The following is a 20,393-nucleotide window of genomic DNA, read 5'->3' as shown; positions in this document are numbered from 1 at the left end:
GCAGGGCATCAAGGGGGCATCCCTGCCCAAGAAGCCAGGCCCAAACAGTTGGACAAATGGGCTGAATTTAGAATGTTCTCTTCATACTCAAAATGGTGTCTCCTCCCGTGTTTGGCTCTTCGGTTTCACGCAGTGTGTGCTTGTGTTTCAGCCCGGTCAAAGAGCTTGGTGATGGGCGAGCAGACCGGGTTGCCCTCCAGGCCGTCGTCCCCTAGCCCGCAGGACCGAGTGCTGAAGTCTGGCTGGCTGAAGAAGCAGAGGAGCATCATGAAGAACTGGCAGCAACGGTGGTTTGTGCTGCGTGGAGACCAGCTCTTCTACTATAAGGATGAGGAGGAAACCAAGCCGCAGGTAAGGCCACGCTGTGATACGGTGCATCGGCCCTGGCCCCAGAGCTACGGGTGTGCCCAGTCTTCCATTTTGAGACCTCTCTCTGAGCCCTTTCTGGTTACTCCTAGTGCTGTGAAGGCTCAACAGTAAGAGCGCTAGCATAGCTAGGAAGCACTACTGGGGCTTCGTGGGGTGATGACCATGGATCCAGAACTCCCAGGGAATTCTGGGCAATTCCTCACTAACAAAGCAGATCACCATGTTAGCTCCACTCCCTCAGCGATCTGCTGAGTAATTAATGCTCTTCGGGCCTCTGACCAGACCCAAGGCAATTGGCACAACAGGGCATCATTGCAGAGTGTCGCTGCCCACATGGGGCAGGAGGGGAGACTAGTAAGAAGTGGCTCTGAGGGACAGACAGATTGGAGTTCCAGCTGGAGGGACACCCCCCCACACACACACACACGAGGAGATGAGACCAAGAGGAAAGGAACTAAGCCACAGCAGTGGGAGGTAGGAGGAAGCACATCCACAGACGGGGTGGAGTCAGGGCGGGGTCAGGGGCGGGGAAAAGGACAGGGGGCGTGGGCACCCACCGGTGGCAGAGAAAGTTGGCGCCTATGATCTGATCTGGAACATATGAATAGCCAGAGGCAGTCAGACCTGAGGCCCTTCTAGTCCAGTAGCCTGTCTCCAGCAGTACCCAGCACCAGCTGCTTCAGAGGAAGGTGCCAGAAACCCTGCAGTAGTAGTTGTGAGATAATCTGTCCTCCCAAATGGATGTCACCCTGGTCTCTAACAGTTGGCTTAAGCCCTGAAGCATGAGGTTTAATATGTCTTCCAAAATTCTTATGTGTAATGATTATAACGATGGATATTCTGGGTATCCATTTTGCTAAATTCTTGGCCTAAGAACTTCCTGTGGCAGTGATTCTCACAGGCTAATTCCCTGTTGCATGAAAATTTCCTTTTACTCCTTCAAACTCGGGGCTGTTAGAAATCCGGATCTAAACTGTGCCCCTTAAGCCCCCCTCAGATGTAGAGGCAGTATCACCTTCAGGATGAAGCTCTGGGATGGGATTCTGGAAAGCACAGCAGCACCCTCTGCATGGCTCGCCAGCACCGCAAAGAGACTTGGGGGTGAGAGGACTGCTGCAGGTGAGATAGACCTAGTCTAGCACCCTTGGGTTTCTTGCCTTGCCCACTAAGTGTTCCCAGACTTCTCAGTATTGCCTGGATATGGAGCAGCCCTCCTACTGTATCACTAAGGTTTTTAAGTTTCCCAGGTGAATCTTTAGTTTTCTACCCTGCAGCTTTCCTGACGAGGAAGTCCAATTACATGGAATAGTGTGTTATTATTTATTATGGACTAATCTGAGCCATCTGGTTTCAATAAAAATATGCATTGATCACAGTTCAGAAACCACAGTAAATATCTGTCATCTGAATTCTCTTTAATGAAAGGGCTCCCAGCACAAGTAGTAATTGTCAAAGAGTTCTTCCGCTAAACATCTGGATCTGATGGGGCTGTTAAACAGCTGCTGATGTCTCATGAAAGTCTGGATTTAGAGATAATTAACTTAGTATTGTCCATATAGTAAGTATTTTTTCTGCCCTTATTTTTCATTGCTATCAATCCCTAGCCCTTCTCCTGTGCTGACCTCTCTCTCTCTAGATTCTTATTTGGTGCCTAGTCTCATAGTGTCTGAGCATCTTCCAAGATTAAAAAGTGAATACGAAGACAGACATTCTCTCTCTTCCCAGAAGTCAGCCTGGGCTGGATTTGTCCACTTCTTGCAGGAACGTAGGTCAGAGAAGCGGGGTTTGTGTCATGTTCTGAAATGGCTAATGTTCATCTCTCTAGATAGTGTTGGTACTTACCAGGCCCTGGTAGTACATAATTGCAATGCATCGTACACAATAATATTTTTATCCTCACTCTGAGGCAGGGGTATTAGCCCCATTATACAGCTGGGGAACTGAGGCCCAGAGAGATTAAGTGACTTGACTAAGGTCACATAGGGAGTCTGTAACAGATAGGGTGACCAGATCAGCACTATAAAATATCGGGACGCAAGGGGGGGGTAGCAAAAAAAAAAAGGAGTTTCAAAGGGGCCGGGGGCATTAGCAGGCTCCGGCCACGCACGCTGCCCTCCTCGCGGAGCCTCCCGCCCCCTGGCCCACCACAGGCATATGCGGCGCATGGTGGGTCCGGGCGGGGGCAGCGCGGAGCGGGCAGGGGTCGGGTGGGTGGTGCGGGCTGAATCCCCGCTGCTGCTGGGGACCCCCGCCCCTCTCCCTCCCGCTCGCGGCTGCGGCTCCTTCCTGGCGGGACGTGCCTCCCGCCGCCCCAGCCACATGCGGCGCGCGTCCTCCGCACCTAGTCTCCCTAGTCGCGAGTGGGAGGGAGAGGCGTGGGGCTCCCCGGCAGCAGCGGGGATTCAGCCCCCGCGCTGCCCACCCGGCCCCTGCCCGCTCCGCGCTGCCCCCACCCGGACCCACCGCGCTGCCGGGCTGGAGCAGCCTCCAGGCTGCGCTCTCGGCCCCGGTGTGCAGCAACCCAGGCAGGAGCCCTCTGGTGCAGCAGGGGGCTCAGAGCTGAGCCCCCCCATCTCCCTCCCTTGCCAGCACCCCTTTGCCCGCCAGTGCCTGGGTGCCGGAGCTGACTCACCAGCTCCAGGATCCAGGCACCGCCGCCACCCCCTCCCTCCAGGCTTGCACCGCCATGCAGCTGCAAGCCTGGGAGGGAGGAGGAATGCTGCATGGTTGGGGAAGAGGCGGGGCCAGGGCGGGGATTTGGGGAGGGAGCCAATGGGGAAAGGAGGGGGCGGAGCCGGGGAGGCATGAGCGCCAGAGTGGAGGGCAAAATTTCTTGTTTGTCCAGTGTCCCGGCCAAACATTGGTCGGGACACGGGACAAAGAAGCAAATATCGGGACAGTCCCGATAACATCTGGTCACCCTAGTAGCAGAGCAGGGAATTAAACCTACGTCTCCCAAGTCCCAGATTAGTACCCTCACCATTGCACCACCCTTTCTGTTGACGCCCAGCCTCCTCTCTTCTGGGAGTGAGTTCCAGATTCAGGAGCTGGTCACTAAGAAAGCTCTGTGTCCTGCACACAGGAACTTTGCTCTTGGGGCTGACAGTTCTAGAGGATGGCAGCTCTCCTGGGTAGCTGCAATCATGCAGAGTGAGACCGTCTCCCCTTTAGGTAACCTAGTCCAGACCCATGGAGAACTTTGAAGGTGAGGCACAAAACCTGGACTATGTCCCAGCAGTAATATTTTGCATGAGAACAGGCTCTCTAGCAGTTCACTTGTTGTTTATTCCATGCCTGGAATTCTAGAGCCATGGAAGTTGGGCTCCAAGGAACAATATCTATAACAGGAAATCTCTCTCCTACAGGGGCAGGCCCCTTTGGGGTCACCATCCCTCCCACAGACACAAAACAGACTGGTGCCTTTCACCCCACGAGACTCTCACACTCAGCACTCTAGTTGTTGTCTGCAGACTGGCTGATGAAAAGCCATGATAGATGAAGGTCATGCTGTCAAAGGGCCTTAAGCCCACATGGATATGCCGTTGTGTAAAGAGCTGTGAACAACCCATTTATGCTTTAGTTCTTTACACCTCAATCATGCTGTTCCCTACAAAACACAGGCCGGAATCATTTATTATGTCACAGATTTGTGTGTGTGAATCCTTGTATTTGTTATCTTCTGTGTTACTTGGAGGTCTCCATCCTAGTACTGACCAGGTATGACTAGGCTTAGTTTGTGGTCACAGTTCAAGATGGCCTTTGACTTCTCCCAGTCCAGCTCTTCATTGTTGGGAGCTCAGAGTTTCAGGTTCTTGCTAACAGTGATATGATCTTAACTAGTTGAGGGATGGCTCAGGTGGTGTCCATGGCCAGAGAGCACACCACGTGCAGCAATAACCTTGCAAAAATTGTTCTGGCTTGATTTCTGGGATGGATTATACAGATTCCAGATACCTTAAGGGGACAAGATGTGCTGGGAGTCTACACTGTGTTGTCTTAAAAAATGCTTCTCTTTTCTATTTTTGGGTGCCACTTGAGTTCTTCTGGAAGGCAATGTGTGTTGTGATTAAAGAAGGGTGCTTGTAGTCAGGACTCCTGGGTTCCTGGCTCTGGCGCTGCGTCACCGTGTGATCACAACCAAGTCACTTAGGCCCAGATTTGTAAAGATATTTAGGCATTGCTCGGCTCAGTGTTGCAAGCCCTCACTAAGTTTGTTGTTTAAATACTTCTACAGACCTAGCCCTTGGGCTCCTATGTCATCTTAGGAGTTGCAAACATACCTTTCAAATCTAGACCTTACCCTTTCTGTGTATCAGTTATCCCTATTTTACAGATGAGGGAATTAAAAATTGTCCACCTCGGAGACTGCAATAATACATTTTACAGTAAAAACAACGAGGACTCCTTGTGGCACCTCAGAGATTAACAAATTTATTTGAGCATAAGCTTTTGTGCGCTATGCCCAAATAAATTTGTTAGTCTCTAAGGTGCCACAAAGACTCCTCATTGTTTTTGCTGATACAGACTAACATGACTACCCCACTGAAACATGTTACAGTATTTTGCAATCCTGGATGACTGAGGCCATGTCTACACTAGTGAGCTTACAGCACTGTAAGATCGCTCATGTAGCCTCTCTAAGCTGATGGGAGAGAGCTCTCCTGTCGACATAATAAAACCATCTCCACAAGTGGCAGTAGCTATGTCAGTGGCAGAAGGACTCGCACCGACTTCTGTTGGTGTAACTTACGTCGCTTGGGTGTGTTATGTTGCAGCTGGGGCCAGGAGCAGGAGCTGAGAGCAGGGGTCGGGAGCCAAGACCAGGGGCTGACGGCTGCAGCAGGGCTGTGGCTGGGGCCAGTGCCAGTGTGAGAGCAGTACTGGGAGCAGAGCGGGAATGGGTGGCGCTCCCTTCCTGCCCCATTGTGGGGGCTGGCCCGGGCCCTGCCACACCGGCCCATGCCCTGCTGTGCCCCCCTGAACATCCTTCTTTGCCCCCCTACGGGGGTGCACATTGCAGTTTGCAGACCACTGTCCTAGGGGATTGGGAGACTTCATTTGTTTGGAAAGCACTTTGAGATCATGGTGTGAAAGGTGCTAGAGAAGTTCCAAGTCTTGCTAAGGACGGTTCTGGCACCCAAGTAAGATTTAGGAGCATCAGCATCTCAGACTGATTTCTTCCTGTAGTATCGGTGCTAGTCAAGTAGTGTGTCAGTAAATGATGTGTTTTTCCTGCTCTGCAGGCATCCTTTGCTCCTGCAAAGTAAAGGCATAAAGCGAGCTTGCAATGCTAGTTATTATAACAGAGAAGGGAGCCTCGCCAAACAATCCAAGTTAATTAGGGAGTTCTCCTAAAAGGAATGTTGGGGGAGTGAAAGGGAGTCCTGAGGTGGCTCATGGGAGTGTGCCTGTGTTAGGGGAGGTGGCCAAAGGCAAGGAAGAAAGGACGTCAGGGAGAGGATGGTGAGAGAAGAATGTTAAGGAACTTAAGCAGGAGAAGAGAACCAGCTGGTGATTATTTGGGGGAGTGAGAGAAAATGACTTAATAAAGCTAACTGAAGCAGGTCTACTTAGTTAATCAGGAAAGTGAAGATCAGATGATTGAGTTCCTTTGTAGGACAACAGATGTGTGCTGGAGACAGCTTTCCAAGACACTCTGGTACTACAAACTAGTGCTCAGGAAGTTCTAATTTGATATTTGCTGAACAGCTCTGGGGCTAGACTTGCCAGGGATACAGAGTAGTAGATAATTAGTCACTGTGCAGATGTCCAAAGGACATATTGGGAACATGCTCAACTTCAAAACTGTATCCTGCTGGAAAACTGTGGTGACTATTTGTGTGGTGGACGATATGTACTCAGTATAGTTTTCTTTTCAAATCTCTCTTGTTGTTACAGTATCTGTGTCGCTGTGTGTTGCTGGCTAAGCACCTTTTACTGATTGTGATAGTGTGTACTAGGTCTTTCAGGCCTTCTTGTCCTGCCACATCCTGCCCTGGGAAAAGGAGCAGTGAAGGTGGGTCTTCCAGGCCTGCCTACAAAGGCTGCAGGGAAGCAGCCTATCAGAGCACAGTAGGTTCCCTTTAAAGGCACTGTAGGGCCTGAGCAGGTCAATTGCTGGCTGGGACCAGAAGAATGAGGAAGGACTGAAGGGTCTGTGAGACTCTCCAGGCGAGGAGGCCTGGGAGAAACTCTGCTCAAGCAGGCCTGCGGTATGGGGAAGAGGAAGGGGCTAGGTGGGAAGCAGCCCAGGGAATAACAGCAGCAATGGAGTTAAAGGAAGCAGCAGGGGCCTGCTATTTGTAGGATCGCTGGGTTGGGACCCAGAATCGAAGGCAGGCCTGGGTCTCCCCACCAGCCACTAAGGAAGTGGCTTAAGCCCCAAGGAGGGGATAAGACACTGCCTTAAAAGCCCAAGAGTTTAAACAATTCATTACCCTGGAGGCGTTTGTTTGTTCACATGTTGACTGTGTGTGACTTGGCCAGAGGGCTGAGCCACTGAAGACCTGTCTGATAAGGGCAACAGCCAGCAGGGGACACCAGAAGAGCAAAGAGTTCAGGTTCATAGCTGGCCAACAGGAAGTGCTCACATGAGGGGAGTGCACCCTGTCACACTGATACTTCCTGGCAGGAAGTCTATTCTGACATAGTCTGAGACACAGGAAATGCAGCTCCTCTCACTTCTAGGTCAGAGGTCCCCAAACTGTGGGGCGTGCCCCCCTGGGGTGTGTGTGGAGGAACATGTAAGGGCTGGCCCAGGCCCTGCTCCCAAAGGGGATGGGGTGGGAGTGCCGTTCAGCCCCACTCTGCCCTCAGATCCACTCTTGGCCCCAGCCGTGGCTCCGTTCCTGGCCCCAGCCTCGCGCCTCCCCCCCCCCCTGCCCCCAGGAGCCATGGCCCCACTCCTGGCCCTGGTTCCTCAGGGTGGGGGGTATGGACAGGGGTAAAGGGGGGGCACGACCATGAAAAGTTTGGGGAACACTGTTCTAGATCATTGGTGCAGGTCCACCCTTGATGAGAAGCTTTGTAGAGAGCCATTTCACTATCAACGTTCTTCAGTGACCATTATTGAAAGATTTGAATGGTTTTCAACCCAATTTCCAGGGAACAAGTGTCCACGTCAAAGTCAACAGTCGCTGCAGGCACTAAGGCCTGAATGCACAAAAGGAGTTAGGTGTTGTGACAGTGAGTGTCTAGGAAATCCTTGTGAATTGCTCTAGGGGTTAGGCAGGAGATAGGAATTGGGTTGCCCTAGAGGGAGGCAGCAATACACAGGCCCAGAGGCAGAAATATAGACACCTGGCAAACTTTTACTGCAAAAACTTAGCTGGTAAGTGAGTTTAGCTGCCTACAGGGTTTTATGCATTGCAGTGTTCCCAAACTGGGACTTAGGCACCTAAAACAGGGACTTTGGTGCCCAACTCCTTCTGTGCACTCAGGACTAACGGGCAGTCTGCAAAGTTGACATGGAGACCAAGCTATCTTCTCAGCCCTAGCTGGGATCCCTCCAGAAGAGTGTTGTGACATGTTGTTATGGGGCAGGGTGGCATAACTTCTGGATGTGAATGAATGCAGACCTTCAGTCCTAGCAATGGTGAGGCTGGACTCTCCACTAAATTTACCGCTTTTTGTTTAATGTACTACTGCTAATTGATCTCTTCCATTTGTGTGACTCTGAATGGATAGAGAAGGCTGTGTAGTTCTATATTACAGGCTGGTGTGAAGCCTACAACTGTGACATAATTTCATGTTTAAATTCTCTGATAAATTATTGGACAGGTGTACCTATCTCGATAATGGTGTTTGGGCTAAATGCTTCCTTGGCTGCTGTGATGTATCACACAGCATATTTCACATGATCTGTATATTACCCAGATGCCATAAAACTAAAGTCACTGAATAGAAGGCAGAAGATAATTGAACAAGTCATTATATTCCTGAACTGCTACCTTGGGGTTCCTCAGGGTGGGGGGTATGGACAGGGGTAAAGGGGGGGCCCGACCATGAAAAGTTTGGGGAGCGCTGTTCTAGATCATTGGTGTAGGTCCACCCTTGATGAGAAGCTTTGAAGATATGGACTGAGACCTTGAACTTGACTCGCTGTTCTTTGGGAAGCCAGTGAGAGAGCAGAGGACAGGTGTGATGTGCTTGCGAGTAGCCTGTGTTGCTGAGGAGAGACACTGCAGTGTTCTGTACTAGAGTCCGCAATGTCAAATGAGACTTGCATTCAGTTCAGAGAACGAGGTTCTTGATCGTCATCATAGCTTGTTGTTCCAACACCGCAGCCAAAGCCCAGGTATCTCCAGGGCCACCCGGGGGGGGGGGGGGCAAGTGGGGCAATTTGCCCCAGGCCCCGGGCCCCACAGGGGCCCCCACGAGAATATAGGATATTGACAGTGGGTACTGCATGAGGAGGTGTTTGCCTTGGCTGTCCACATTCACATTTGGGATTATTCCTCAGCTTCCACCTGATCATATTGTCCCCAGTCTTTGCCACCCCAACTCTCACTCATTTAGAGTATACCAGTAGTTTTGTTTAAGGTCCGTGCCTGGCGACAGTTGTTCTGAAGGAGCCAAGTTCTCTAGGCTCACTGTCATTTCTTGCTTTTCCAGTTGTATGTTGGGGGTAAAGGATTTTCAGAGGCAAAGCTCTTTCTGGACTTCAACTGACTCGGTGGTGGAATGTGTCAATGCAGTGGGTGTCTTAGATCATACACGTGCATAATAACAATTGTACTGGGTCAGACCAATGGTCCAGCTAGCACAATAGCCTGTCTTCTGACAGTGACCAATGCCAGATGCTTCAGAGGGAATGAACAGAACAGGCAATCAGAGTGATCCATCCCGTTATCCATTCCCAGTTTCTGCCAGTCAGAGGCTAGCAGGACACAGAGTATGGGGTTGCATCCATGACTATATTGACTAATAGTTGTTAGTGGACCTATCCTCCATGAACTTATCTAATTCTTTTGCGAACTCCATAATAGTTTTGGCCTTCATAACATCCCCTGGCAATGAGTTCCACAGGTTGACTGTGCATTGTATGAAGAAGTGGTTCCTTTTGTTTTAAACCTGCTGCCTATTAATTGCACTGGTTCTTGTGTTATGTGAAAGAGTAAATAACACTTCTTTATTCACTTTCTCCATTCCATGCATGATTTTATAGGCATCTATCATAATCCCTCTCTTAGTCATTTCTTTTTCAAGCTGAAAAGTCCCAGTCTTCTTAATCTCTCCTCATATGGAAGCTGTTCCATACCCTTAATTGTTTTTTCCCCCTTCTCTGTACCTTTTCCAATTCAAATATATCTTTTTTGGAGATAGAGCGACCAGAACTGCACGCAGCATTCAAGGTGTGGGCATATCATGGATTTATATAGAGGCATCATGATATTTTTCTCTCTTATTATCTAGCCCTTTCCTAATGGTTCCTAACATTCTGTTAGGGTTTTTTTTTTTTTTTTTTGGCTGCCACTGAACACTGAGCAGATGTTTTCAGAGAACTATCCACAATGACTCCAAGATCTCTTTCTTGAGTGGTAACAGCTGATTTACACCCCACCATTTTGTATGTATAGTTGGGATTATGTTTTCCCAATGTGCCTTACTTCGCATTTATCATCATTGAATTTCATCTACTATTTTGTTGCCCAGTCACCCTTTGTCTCTCATTTCTGCTGAAAGCATGCCGCCTCACTGATAGTGATGCAATCCCTGCCAGGCAGTATAGCGACAGTGTGAAGGGCAGTTTCAAGGTCCCTGTGATGATCCTACAGGATTGAGTGAATTCAGAATCAATTTTGTGTGCATGGCTTGAGTGTGACCATACTGAGACACAGTACTCTGCAGTTGAGTAGCACTAGGCAACACTGGTTGCTTGGAGTGCTTTGGTGTCAGCTTCCGATTTTGTATTGGCCAGTTACTGGAGTACACAGTAACTGGAGTTCACTTTCTTTTTCAGCCTCTTGATATGCTCTTTGTATGTCATTGTTCGGTCGTAGTACTCAAGGATTGTACCATCTCATGGTGGCCCAATGTTTCAGGTGGAATGCACACACTTGTGTTTTGCTGGGATTGGCATTCAGGGACTATGTGCGATAGTATTCTCCAAGTACGCTCTGAGCTAGTTAGGATGAGCTCAAGGTCCTCAGATCTTCCCAACTGGATGGCGATGCAAAGATCATCTGCATAAATGAATCTTCACAGTAATTCTGGTTGGTCATTTGTGTAGACATTAAATAGCAAGGGTACTAGCACTGAGCTTTTAGGTAATCCATTCTGCTGAGTTCACCATCACCTTTTCTGACCATTCACCTCAACCAAAAAAGTCAGTTCTTGAGCAGTGAGGAGATGACCTGGATTATCTTACTATTACTCAAAATTCTTGCCAATTTCAGTAAAAGTGCATGATGGTTTCCAGCGTCATAAGCAGCCAACAGATCAACAAACTCAGCCCTTGTGTAGCATGGCGCCACCTCCTGCTGATTGTCCTGGGAATTAGCTCTCCAGCTCCAGAGCACCCTCTGTTGGCCGATGTCCCGCCTGCCTTAGGCCCCTGTGTCCCTCTCGGACTCCGGCGCCCCTTTACCTTGCATGCTGCCCCGTGGCAGTACCCCCACTCTCTGGGTCTCCCCACCCAGGGGAACACCCAACCCTCTATCCCAACCTTGCCTCAGTGGCTACTGCCAGTCACCATCTAGCCCCTGCTCACTGGGGCAGACTGCAGTCTATCAACCACTCATCATCAGCAAGGGGGGTTTGGACCTGCTGCCTTTGCCTACCCTGGGCTGCACCTCTGCAACCCCAGTACTCTTCCTGGCCTTTACTGAGGCCTGCAGCCTGGGGGTTTTCCAGCCTGGAGCTCCCCAGCTCCTCTGGCCTTTCCCCAGCCCTGCTCCACTCTAGGTACCCTGCTGAGCTCCCAAGCAGCCAGGCCCATCTCTCTCCACAACTAGAGAGCGACTGCCTGAGCTCCTGGCTCACAGCCTTTTATAGGGCTAGCTGTGGCCTGATTGGGGCGTGGCCACAGCTAAAGCTGTTTCCCCAATCAGCCTCGTCTTCTGGCTCCCTGGGACAGCCCTTTCCAATGGCTCTTTTAACCCCTTCAGGGCCGGAGCGGGTGACCACCCTGCTACACCTTGTAATTTTTACAGGTTTCAAAACCATCTCCAATGTATTGAATTAGGTTTGCAACTTGGCCACAGCCTGAACATCCTGGGAAGGGACCAGCTTGGTCATCAGTCAGCTGCCTTTCTCATACAGCTTGTGGATTGAGCCTCCTACTATTGGCCGAGAGTTTCACAGAGAGTAGAGCAGCACTGTGATGTGTTCACAACAGCTTACATTGCTGGGTAGATGCTCTCTTGGATTTTGTACAGTGTAGAGCAGTGGTTCTCAAACTTTTTTTTCTGTGGACCACTTGAAAATTTCTGAGGGTCTCGGCAGACCACTTAATGATCTTTCCAAATATTGTTTGTACCATTAGCTAACTATTGTAAAGTGCTTTGGATAAAAGCACTATACTGTATTTAAAAAAAGTAATAATATTTAATGTTTTTTTGTTCTACAAATAAAAGCACACAACTCATATTTTAGTATCAGTAGTGTTACCTTTCTAATGGATGTGCCCTCTCTCCCCCACCACAGCAGCCCCTGAGCTGGGTGTGGGAAGGAGGGGGATCTCTCCCCTGCCACAACAGCCACAGAGCTGAGGCTGGGAAGGAGGGCCATCTCTCCCCAGCAGCCACAGCCCTGGAACTGGGGAAAGTCGCCTCTTTCTCTGGCTGCCTCAGCCCTACATGTCCCAAGTTCCCCACACCCCCTCTTCTCACCCCACTGCCCCCTTCCACCTATGCTCTATTCCTCCCAAGGCCACCACCTCACCTTACATGTGCGTCTTCTCTAGGGTCCAGGCACCTAATTTGTGGAGCCATGCCTGTGCAGCTCCACTAATTAGGTTGGTGGCTCTTCATTCTCTCATGTGAGGCCGCCCAGGCACACACCTTAGAGGGAACTATCCACGGACCACCTGAATGGAGCTCGTGGAACACTGGTGGTCCACGGACCACAGTTTGAGAACCTCTGGTGTAGAGCACTCTGTCACTGCTGAACAAATACTCCTGTTTTCAGTAGGCTGTGATGTCCATTACCGTTCACCCACTGACACGCCGGCATTAATTAGACCATGTGTGGACTTGCATGGAGGTACCATGATCAGATCCATGACTACGGCAGTACAAGTAATTATAATACTAACTGCTGCATGCACAGTTTGGCCTTTAGCTTGCTGCATTATGGTGGGTTGCAGCGTGCAGGCAGCTCCCAGTGGCACAGACACTCTGTGGGCTGGGCTGGCTGAATTACCCATTATCCCAGGCTTGGCCCATCCTACTCTGCCCTTATTAGCCAAAACAAATGTGAGGCAGGCTCCAGGGGACTGTGCAAGGGAGCATGCAGCTCTTCTCTCTTCTCTGGCAGTCTGCACACAGCACCCAGACTCATAATATCACTGCTGTTGGCTGGCTGGGTGTGGGCAGAGCCAGAGTCTGCTGGGGAATGTGCCAGGAAGCTGCCATTAACCTGCTCTCTTTGCCCCTTAGCATGCTGCAGGCCTCATGCTGTGCTGCAGTCCCCATGGCAGGCCGAAGCTGTCTCTGGTGGTGGCACCAACCTGTGGATCCACATTGCTGTGCCCGGGGCCCAGAGCTGCAGAACCTGCCTTAATCCACTTAGGAACTGCCAGGCAGGATCAGACCAATAATCATTTCATCCAGACTCTAAAAGTGGTCAATGCCAGCTGCTTCAGAGGCAAGTGTAAAAATCCCCAGATGGAAAGATTTCTGAGTACCTGCCCTCAGGAGCAATTTCTTCCTAGCCCCCATCAGCAAGTGGCTGGTTAATGAAGCATGAGGCTTTATTGCCTCTGTATGATTTTATTTTCACTAGTGTAATATTCTTATTGTTCATATAAATGTATAATATGGGCTGCATCAAGAAAGAACTTGAACCTCGCACTGCGAAAGCATTGTCAGTAATGGGGCATTTCCTCAAGAATGTCTTTCGTAAACCAAGCACCCTGATAAGTAGAGAGATGAAGCTGAGGATATATAATGCTTCAGTTGTCAGTATCCTGACCTATGGGAAGTTGGACATCATCCAGATGAAGAATCTGCGAATGATCAGAAACATCAAATGGGTGGAATTTAAGTCGACTGAAGAGACCTGTCTTCTAACTAATAGGTCCTGCTCTCTCAAACGGTCGCCCAAAGCTTTCTAAGGTGGTATGGTCTTTTGCTCTGAATGCCTACCAGCTGCCCTGCAAGAATCCTCTTCAACTTTCCTCCAGTGAAAGGGGGATGGAAACGACCTCCTTGGAAGACCTAACGCTTTAGTTGGATGGCGTCAACAGACATCTGTCCCTCATAGACCTCTTACCTTGTAACATGCCAGATATGGCACAGGACAGAACATCATACAGGTGCAGAACGCATTTGGTGGCCTCTATCCTATCTCTGAGAATTACCTAATTTTTTTTTTTAATCTGGCTTTGCTCGTGGCTTATTCATAGATTCCAAGGCCAGAAGCGACCATTGTGATCATCTAGTCTGAACTGTATAGCACAGGCCGCAGAACGTGCCCCCCCCAAAATTCCTTGAGCAGATCTTTTAGAAACAGATCCAGTCTTGATTTAAAAATTTGTCAGTGATGGAGAATCCACCACGATCCTTGGTAAATTGTTCCAATGTTTAATTACCCTCATTGTCAAACATATATGTTTTATTTCCAGTCTGAATTTGTCTAGCTTCAACTTCCAGCCATTGAATCATGTTAGACCTTTCTCTGCTAGGTTGATGAGCCCTTCATTAAATGTGTTCCCCATATACTTAACTTGATTACATCCTATGTCTATTAATATTCTCTTTGTTAAGCTAAATAGACTGAGGTCTTCGAGTCTATCACTATGAGGCAGGTTTTCTAATCCTGTACTCATGCTCGTGGCTCTTCGCTGACTTCTCTCCAATTTATCAACATCCTTCTTGAATTGTGGGCACCAGAACTGGACACAGTGTTCCAACATGGTTGCACCATGTTAAATACAGTGTGACAAAGTTCCTCCTCTATCTTGGTGGGTCCTGCGCCTATTGGCGGATTTTCTTGCCTCAGAGATTCACCATGTGGGTTGGGGAACAGCCCAGAGACCTTCCCCTCTGGGAGAACCCACAGTCCAGGTCAATTGGGAGGTTTGGGGGGAACCCGGGCCCGCCCTCTACTCCGGGTTCCAGCCCAGAGCCCTGTGGACTGCAGCTGTCTATAGTGCCTCCTGTAACAGCTGCATGACAGCTACAACTCCCTGGGCTACTTCCCCATGGCCTCCTCCAAACACCTTCCTTATTCTGACCACAGGACCTTCCCCCTGGTGTCTGATAACGCTTGTGCTCCTCAGTCCTCCAGCAGCACACCCTCTCACTCTCAGCTCCTTGCACCTCTTGCTCCCAGCTCCTCACACTCCCCCCACAAACTGAAGTGAGCTCCTTTTTAAAACCCAGGTGCCCTGATTAGCCTGCCTTAATTGATTCTAGAAGCTTCTTCTTAATTGGCTCCAGGTGTCCTAATTAGCCTGCCTGCCTGAACTGGTTCTAGCAGGTTCCTGATTACTCTAGTGCAGCCCCTGCTCTGGTCACTCAGGGAACAGAAAACTACTCATCCAGTGACCAGTATATTTGCCATCTACCAGACTCCTGTACTCAACTGGTCTGGGTCTGTCACAACAGAGATAAAATAACCTTTCTACTCCTACTTGAGATTCATTCCCCTGTCGATGCATCCCAGGATCACATTAGCCTTGCTGGCCACAGCATCACAGTGGGAGCTCATGTTCAGCTGATTATCTACCATGACCCCCAAATCTTTTTCTTCAGTTGTAACTTGTGGCAGTGAGTTCCACAGGTTTATTGACAAAATTAACTGAAAGTTAATTGTAAAGCTGTTTCCTTTCAATATTGAATGCATTGCCTAGTCATTGGGAGGACCCCATGTCCTATGAGAAAGTAAGTCACATCAGAGTGCCTGATTGGATATTTCTTTACCATTTTACATCATAGGAACTGCATCTGCTGAATTTTGTCACTGGAAGTGTGTGACTTCTCAGAGCCCTGTAGACAATTGTGGATTGGGACTTTAAAGTGGCATGGGTGGGAAATGACCGATGAAAACTTAGCTGTCTGTTCGCAGGTCAGCTGTGACCTTGGGAGACCTTCCTTGTTGAAGGCCTCATGGTACTAGGTCAATTTTTTTTTAATCCCTAATTATCTCCAGCTCTTAGGTTACGCTTGCTGTTTTTTAAAATCTGCATTTCTGCTAATGTCAATATTCAGCATGATCTGCAAATACCGGGGGGAGGTGAAGCTTAGCTTAGCCGAACTTCCCACCACCCCATTGATCTTTCCTGCAGGTTATTTATCTGACCTCCCGTGGAGGCTCAGGTGTTGATTGCTTATCTACCGAAGCCTACTAAGATTTGTCAGAGGCCGCCATAATACTACAAGGGATAACGAACCTTGGACGATGCCATTTATAACTTAGTTTATGGATTCTGCATTGTTTGCTCAAAGGAAATCTTGTGACTCCAGCTCTCTACAGAAAATTCTGTAAATATGCTCCTCTTAGAGAAATGACACTATGAGAAACACAGGGCTCTGGCGTTAGCAGTAGAGAAGGAATATGTGTGTAAAGGCGGGGGGGTCCAACAAAGGGACTCCTTGCTCCCCACCTCACACCCACACATTGAGAGCCATTACTGAGCCTGTGGGAAGCTATACATGCTAGAACCAAGAGCCCAGAGTTAAATGCGAGGAGTCAGTTTCAGAAGGTTTGGTTCTTATACACACACACGCATAAGTTTGCATGCTCTTCCAAACTACCCTGTTGTCCTGAGTCTGGTAAAGCTTGGCAGGAAAAACTCAGGAGAACTGTGCTCCTCATGAGAATACCTCCTGCAACCAGCTCCGAGACCATTTTAAATGTGCCTAGGGGAGTTGGATACCTATTCACATTCATTTTAATAGAGATTCTGCATCCAAATCCCTTAAGTGACTTGAAAATCTCAGCCATGGGATTTCATCATTTCTGCTGCATGTGAAGAAAAAAAAAAACAGTGGGTGGTGGGGAAGAGTAATTAGCCCAACATTTAGTTTGATTCTAGATATGTGCAAAGTTTCAGGGGAGAGCAGAGTAGTTCTTATAGTTTCTGGGCCATCTCTAGCTGATGCACTAATAATTAAGGTAAAGCATATGGTTGAAACTGTTATGGGTTTGTCTGTGTACGGAAATGTTGATATTGTCTAAGAGTTTGTCTACTAGAGACAATAGCCTTTGTGTGTTCAGTTCAGAAACTGCAAGTCATAGAGTGCGCGCGCGCACACACACACACACACACACACACCCATGGTCTCTCATGGAGATTTAACTCTTGGTTGTTTCTCCTCTTGATCTACAGGAATCCATTCAGGCTAAAAGCATCTCTTTGCTCCTTGTGTATGGATATATAAAACAACCGATTTTAGTAAATCCAGCCAGCTTTGGCATCAGATTTCCTGGACATGACAGAACACTCCCCGGAGCTAGCCTTTCCCAGCATGCATTATTTCCTTAGAAGACGTGTGCTAGAGTAGTTGGGCACTGCACTGAGGCTGATCCAAGGCCCTTGTAAGAATTATAGACGGGTGCTTTCCAGAAGAATGGCAAAGTTTTGATTTTTAAATCAAACAAACAAAACTCCCCAGTCTAAGTCACAGAGTGAACTTTTATAGGCACTGCCCTTCTTGAACATTGCCATTCAGGTAGCAGGTGCTTCCTTGTGTTAAATGGGGTTTTCACCTGAAAGGTTTCTTGATGGTCCAGAGAAAGGGGTGGGTGGGTGTGTATTTTAAGGTATTTTAAAGAAGCTATGGGTCTGGCAGCAAGTAGCACAACTCCCTTTGATTCAAGGGGAGCAGGAGCAGGTCTCTAGCTAATTTTTTGTTCTCTTTTTGTATTGAACATTTTATATTGTAAATGATTTAAGGATCTCGAGCACCCAAAATGCGCCAGGATTCTGTCTCTGTCTATTGTACTTGGGCGGAGGTGGCTTCAGTTTGATTTTTCTTGTTTTTCCATTCTTTTCCTTGGAATTGTTTTTGGCTCTGATTTTCCTTTGCTTCCTCATTTTGTATCTTACAGATGCTTTCACTGTGTCTTTTAGCTTAAGTGACCCTCATTTACAGTGTGGGTGTGGGGTGTTTTTTATTCTTATCTCTTGGATTTTTTTTAACTGATTCTCATCCCTTTTTCAAAAAACAAACAACTTTCAGGTTGGATTTTGATGGAGTTCTGTCTTTTCCCTAGATTCCATCCCCAGTTTTGTGTGGTTTTTGGACAGATAACCTAGCCCTGCACTGTCATCATAATTATTTATATTGCAGTATCGCCTGAAGGCCCATTTGGGGATCAAGGTCCATTGTGGGAGTTGCTGTACGCACATGTAACAAAATGGTGCCTGCCCAAAAGAGTTTGCAATCTGAAATGAGACACAACAGGTGGATGCAGCAATGAGCAGACAGGAGCAGAGAGGAACAGTGGGACCATTATAATACATATAATAAGCAATGATCAAAGCACATTGTCAAGCATTTGCAAATGTTTTTATTGACTTGTTTAGGATTGGAATTCTAGATTCCTCTGGAGTTATCTCACTGAGATAATGGGGATTAGTAAACTGCCGGATGACACCTGGTAGTAATCAGACATTTCAGCCCAGCCCCTAAGGAGCTGACACACTTCGCTGCCTGGCTCCTTGTGCTTTGAGACCTGAAGTGTATTTGCATACTTCCATTTTCCAGCCCCTGTCTTGGCAGGAGCATCTATACAACGCAGCCCCACTGGCCCTAACAGACCGTACGGCACTTAGCAGCAGCGTGGCGGCAGTTTCAAAGTGGGCAAAATCATACATTATGTAGAACATGGTGGAGCTTTATCCTGCCACAAACCACTGTGGGGACAGCCAGCCGCTTCTGGGAATCTTCTCTTCTTGTCTCTGCTTCTGCAAACAGCAGGCAACCTTCTAAAAATAACCAGAGCATATCCATGCAATTTATTGATTGAGCAGATTGGACACTCTATCAATGGCATACTGCTCCTAGTGTTGAAGCTCTTGTAATCCACTGGGCAGCGTGTCTTACGGGTCGCCTGCTGGGCTTGATTAGCAGAGGGTGTGAATTTTGTACACCCTAGTTAAAGAGCCTTGGCTCTTTGAGCTGCTACAGCTTAAACAATGTGTTTGGCTCTGGAGGTCCCTAGTTTGCTGATGTCTCAGGTTAAAATATGGCCACCCACAAATTTTTACTGTCATGCAAACACTGCCCCCCTTCCAAAAAAAAAAGTTAGTGAGAAACATAGGACTCTGACCCACTTTCCTTTCTTCTTCCCAAAAGACACTCCGGCTGATTACCTGAGATTCACCACAAACAGCTGTCCATTTTTCCTGGGTCAGAGTGGAACAGGAGGTGTGGTGAACAGATTTGTCCCTGTAATGATGTCACTGCTTCCAAGCCACTGGAAGAAGTTTGAACTCTAGGAGTGAGTTGTTTCCTTGTTGGGAGAGAAATGAGTAGTTGCAGGTTCAGGATATTTTTCCCTAGGCTGCATTGCTTTCACAATAACCGTGGAGTTCTTGTTCCTCTGAGTACAGAAATATATCAAACGGCCAAAGCAGCAGCAGTGGAAGTCTCTGGCTTGTGTTACGCAGGAGGTCAGACTAGATAATCACAGTGGTCCCTTCTGGCCTTAGAATCTACACACCAAAGCTTGACACTCATACAGCTCCAGAAAGTGGCTGTGTTCCAGGCCTTCACCCAGCAGTGTCTCTTGCAGTTTGACTCTATGGACATGAGCAGTATTGCCAAAAAATCCTACCGGTGCTAAGAGGAGGCTAACAAAGTAAAATGTGTGACCACAGGAGACTTGTCTATATTGGGGGGCCCATGCTGGTACAACTGAACCAGCAGTTGCACTAGAGGGAAATGTTTTGTAACGTTCCCTGATGTAGATAGGGTGCCAGGCGTCCAGTTTTCAATTAGAATGCCTGGTCGAAAAGAGATCTTGGCAGCTCCGGTGAGCACTGCTGACTGGGCTGTTAAAAGTCTGGTCAGCGGCGCAGCCTGGCTAAGGCAGGCTCCCTGCCTGCCCTGGCTCCATGCAGCTCCCAGAAGCGGCTGGCATTTCCCTCTGCCTCCTAGGCCAAGGCGCGGCCACGGGTGTTCTGTGCACTGCCCCCTCCCCGAGTGCCAGCTCCACAGCTCCCATCGGCTGAGAACTGTGGCCAATGAGAGCTGCAGGGACATCCTGACCCCCGTCCTACACCCCAACCCCTGCTCCAGCCCATAGCCCTCTCCTGCATCCAAACTCCCTCCCAGAGCCTGCACCCCGCATCCGCTCCTGCACTCTGAACTCCATTCCCCCAACATGCCAGATAACAAAGCTTTTACTGTATTTGGCCTCTCTGTTGACACAATCCAAATGGGGGTTTCTGTGATGTGTAGATTTGTCCTCAGAACTCATTTCATAGAGGCCCACTAAACAGCTGTGAGACGGTGGTAACTCCAGCTAGTATTGACATAGGTTGGATTTGAACCCCTGACCCAGCAGGGTTTTTTGGCCAGCTGCCCACCCTCAGAGAATGCTCAGGAAGGTACGTTTAGTTAGGATTTGGTGTGTTTTTGTTTCTGGACCTGTGGCGTTTACTCTGCTTTGGTATACAGAAGTTGGCCCCTGTGATATTGAAACTGATTTAAACCATTGTTAATTTAGCTCCTGAGCAAGGTTGCTAATGCAGCCTGATTGACTGGTGGAGAAGTCACATCAATCTGTTTAAATTCAGTAATGTTTCACTACCAGTGACAGCTGCTGATGGAATCAATATGCCCTGCCTGCTTATATAGATTCTTCATATCATTCCTACTTTCTATTAGTTTATTTACAGGGTGTTTTAC

The 20,393-nt window shown here is 48.5% G+C and overlaps 1 protein-coding gene across 2 annotated transcripts in view; it reads left to right on the top strand.

Moving 5' to 3' along the window:
* The window catches only part of ARHGAP22 (Rho GTPase activating protein 22), a 270,307-nt gene that overhangs the window by 29,178 nt on the left and 220,736 nt on the right, over nucleotides 1-20,393 (top strand). For both annotated transcript variants that reach the window (XM_065551601.1, XM_065551600.1), the window contains exon 2: nucleotides 152-351. In XM_065551601.1, the coding sequence (XP_065407673.1) occupies nucleotides 152-351 (200 nt within the window). The remainder of the gene's footprint in view (nucleotides 1-151; nucleotides 352-20,393) is intronic.

This window comes from Chrysemys picta, chromosome 7 (assembly GCF_011386835.1).
Source record: "Chrysemys picta bellii isolate R12L10 chromosome 7, ASM1138683v2, whole genome shotgun sequence".
Taxonomy (NCBI): domain Eukaryota; kingdom Metazoa; phylum Chordata; order Testudines; family Emydidae; genus Chrysemys; species Chrysemys picta.
This window is presented reverse-complemented; position numbering and strand designations above follow the sequence as displayed.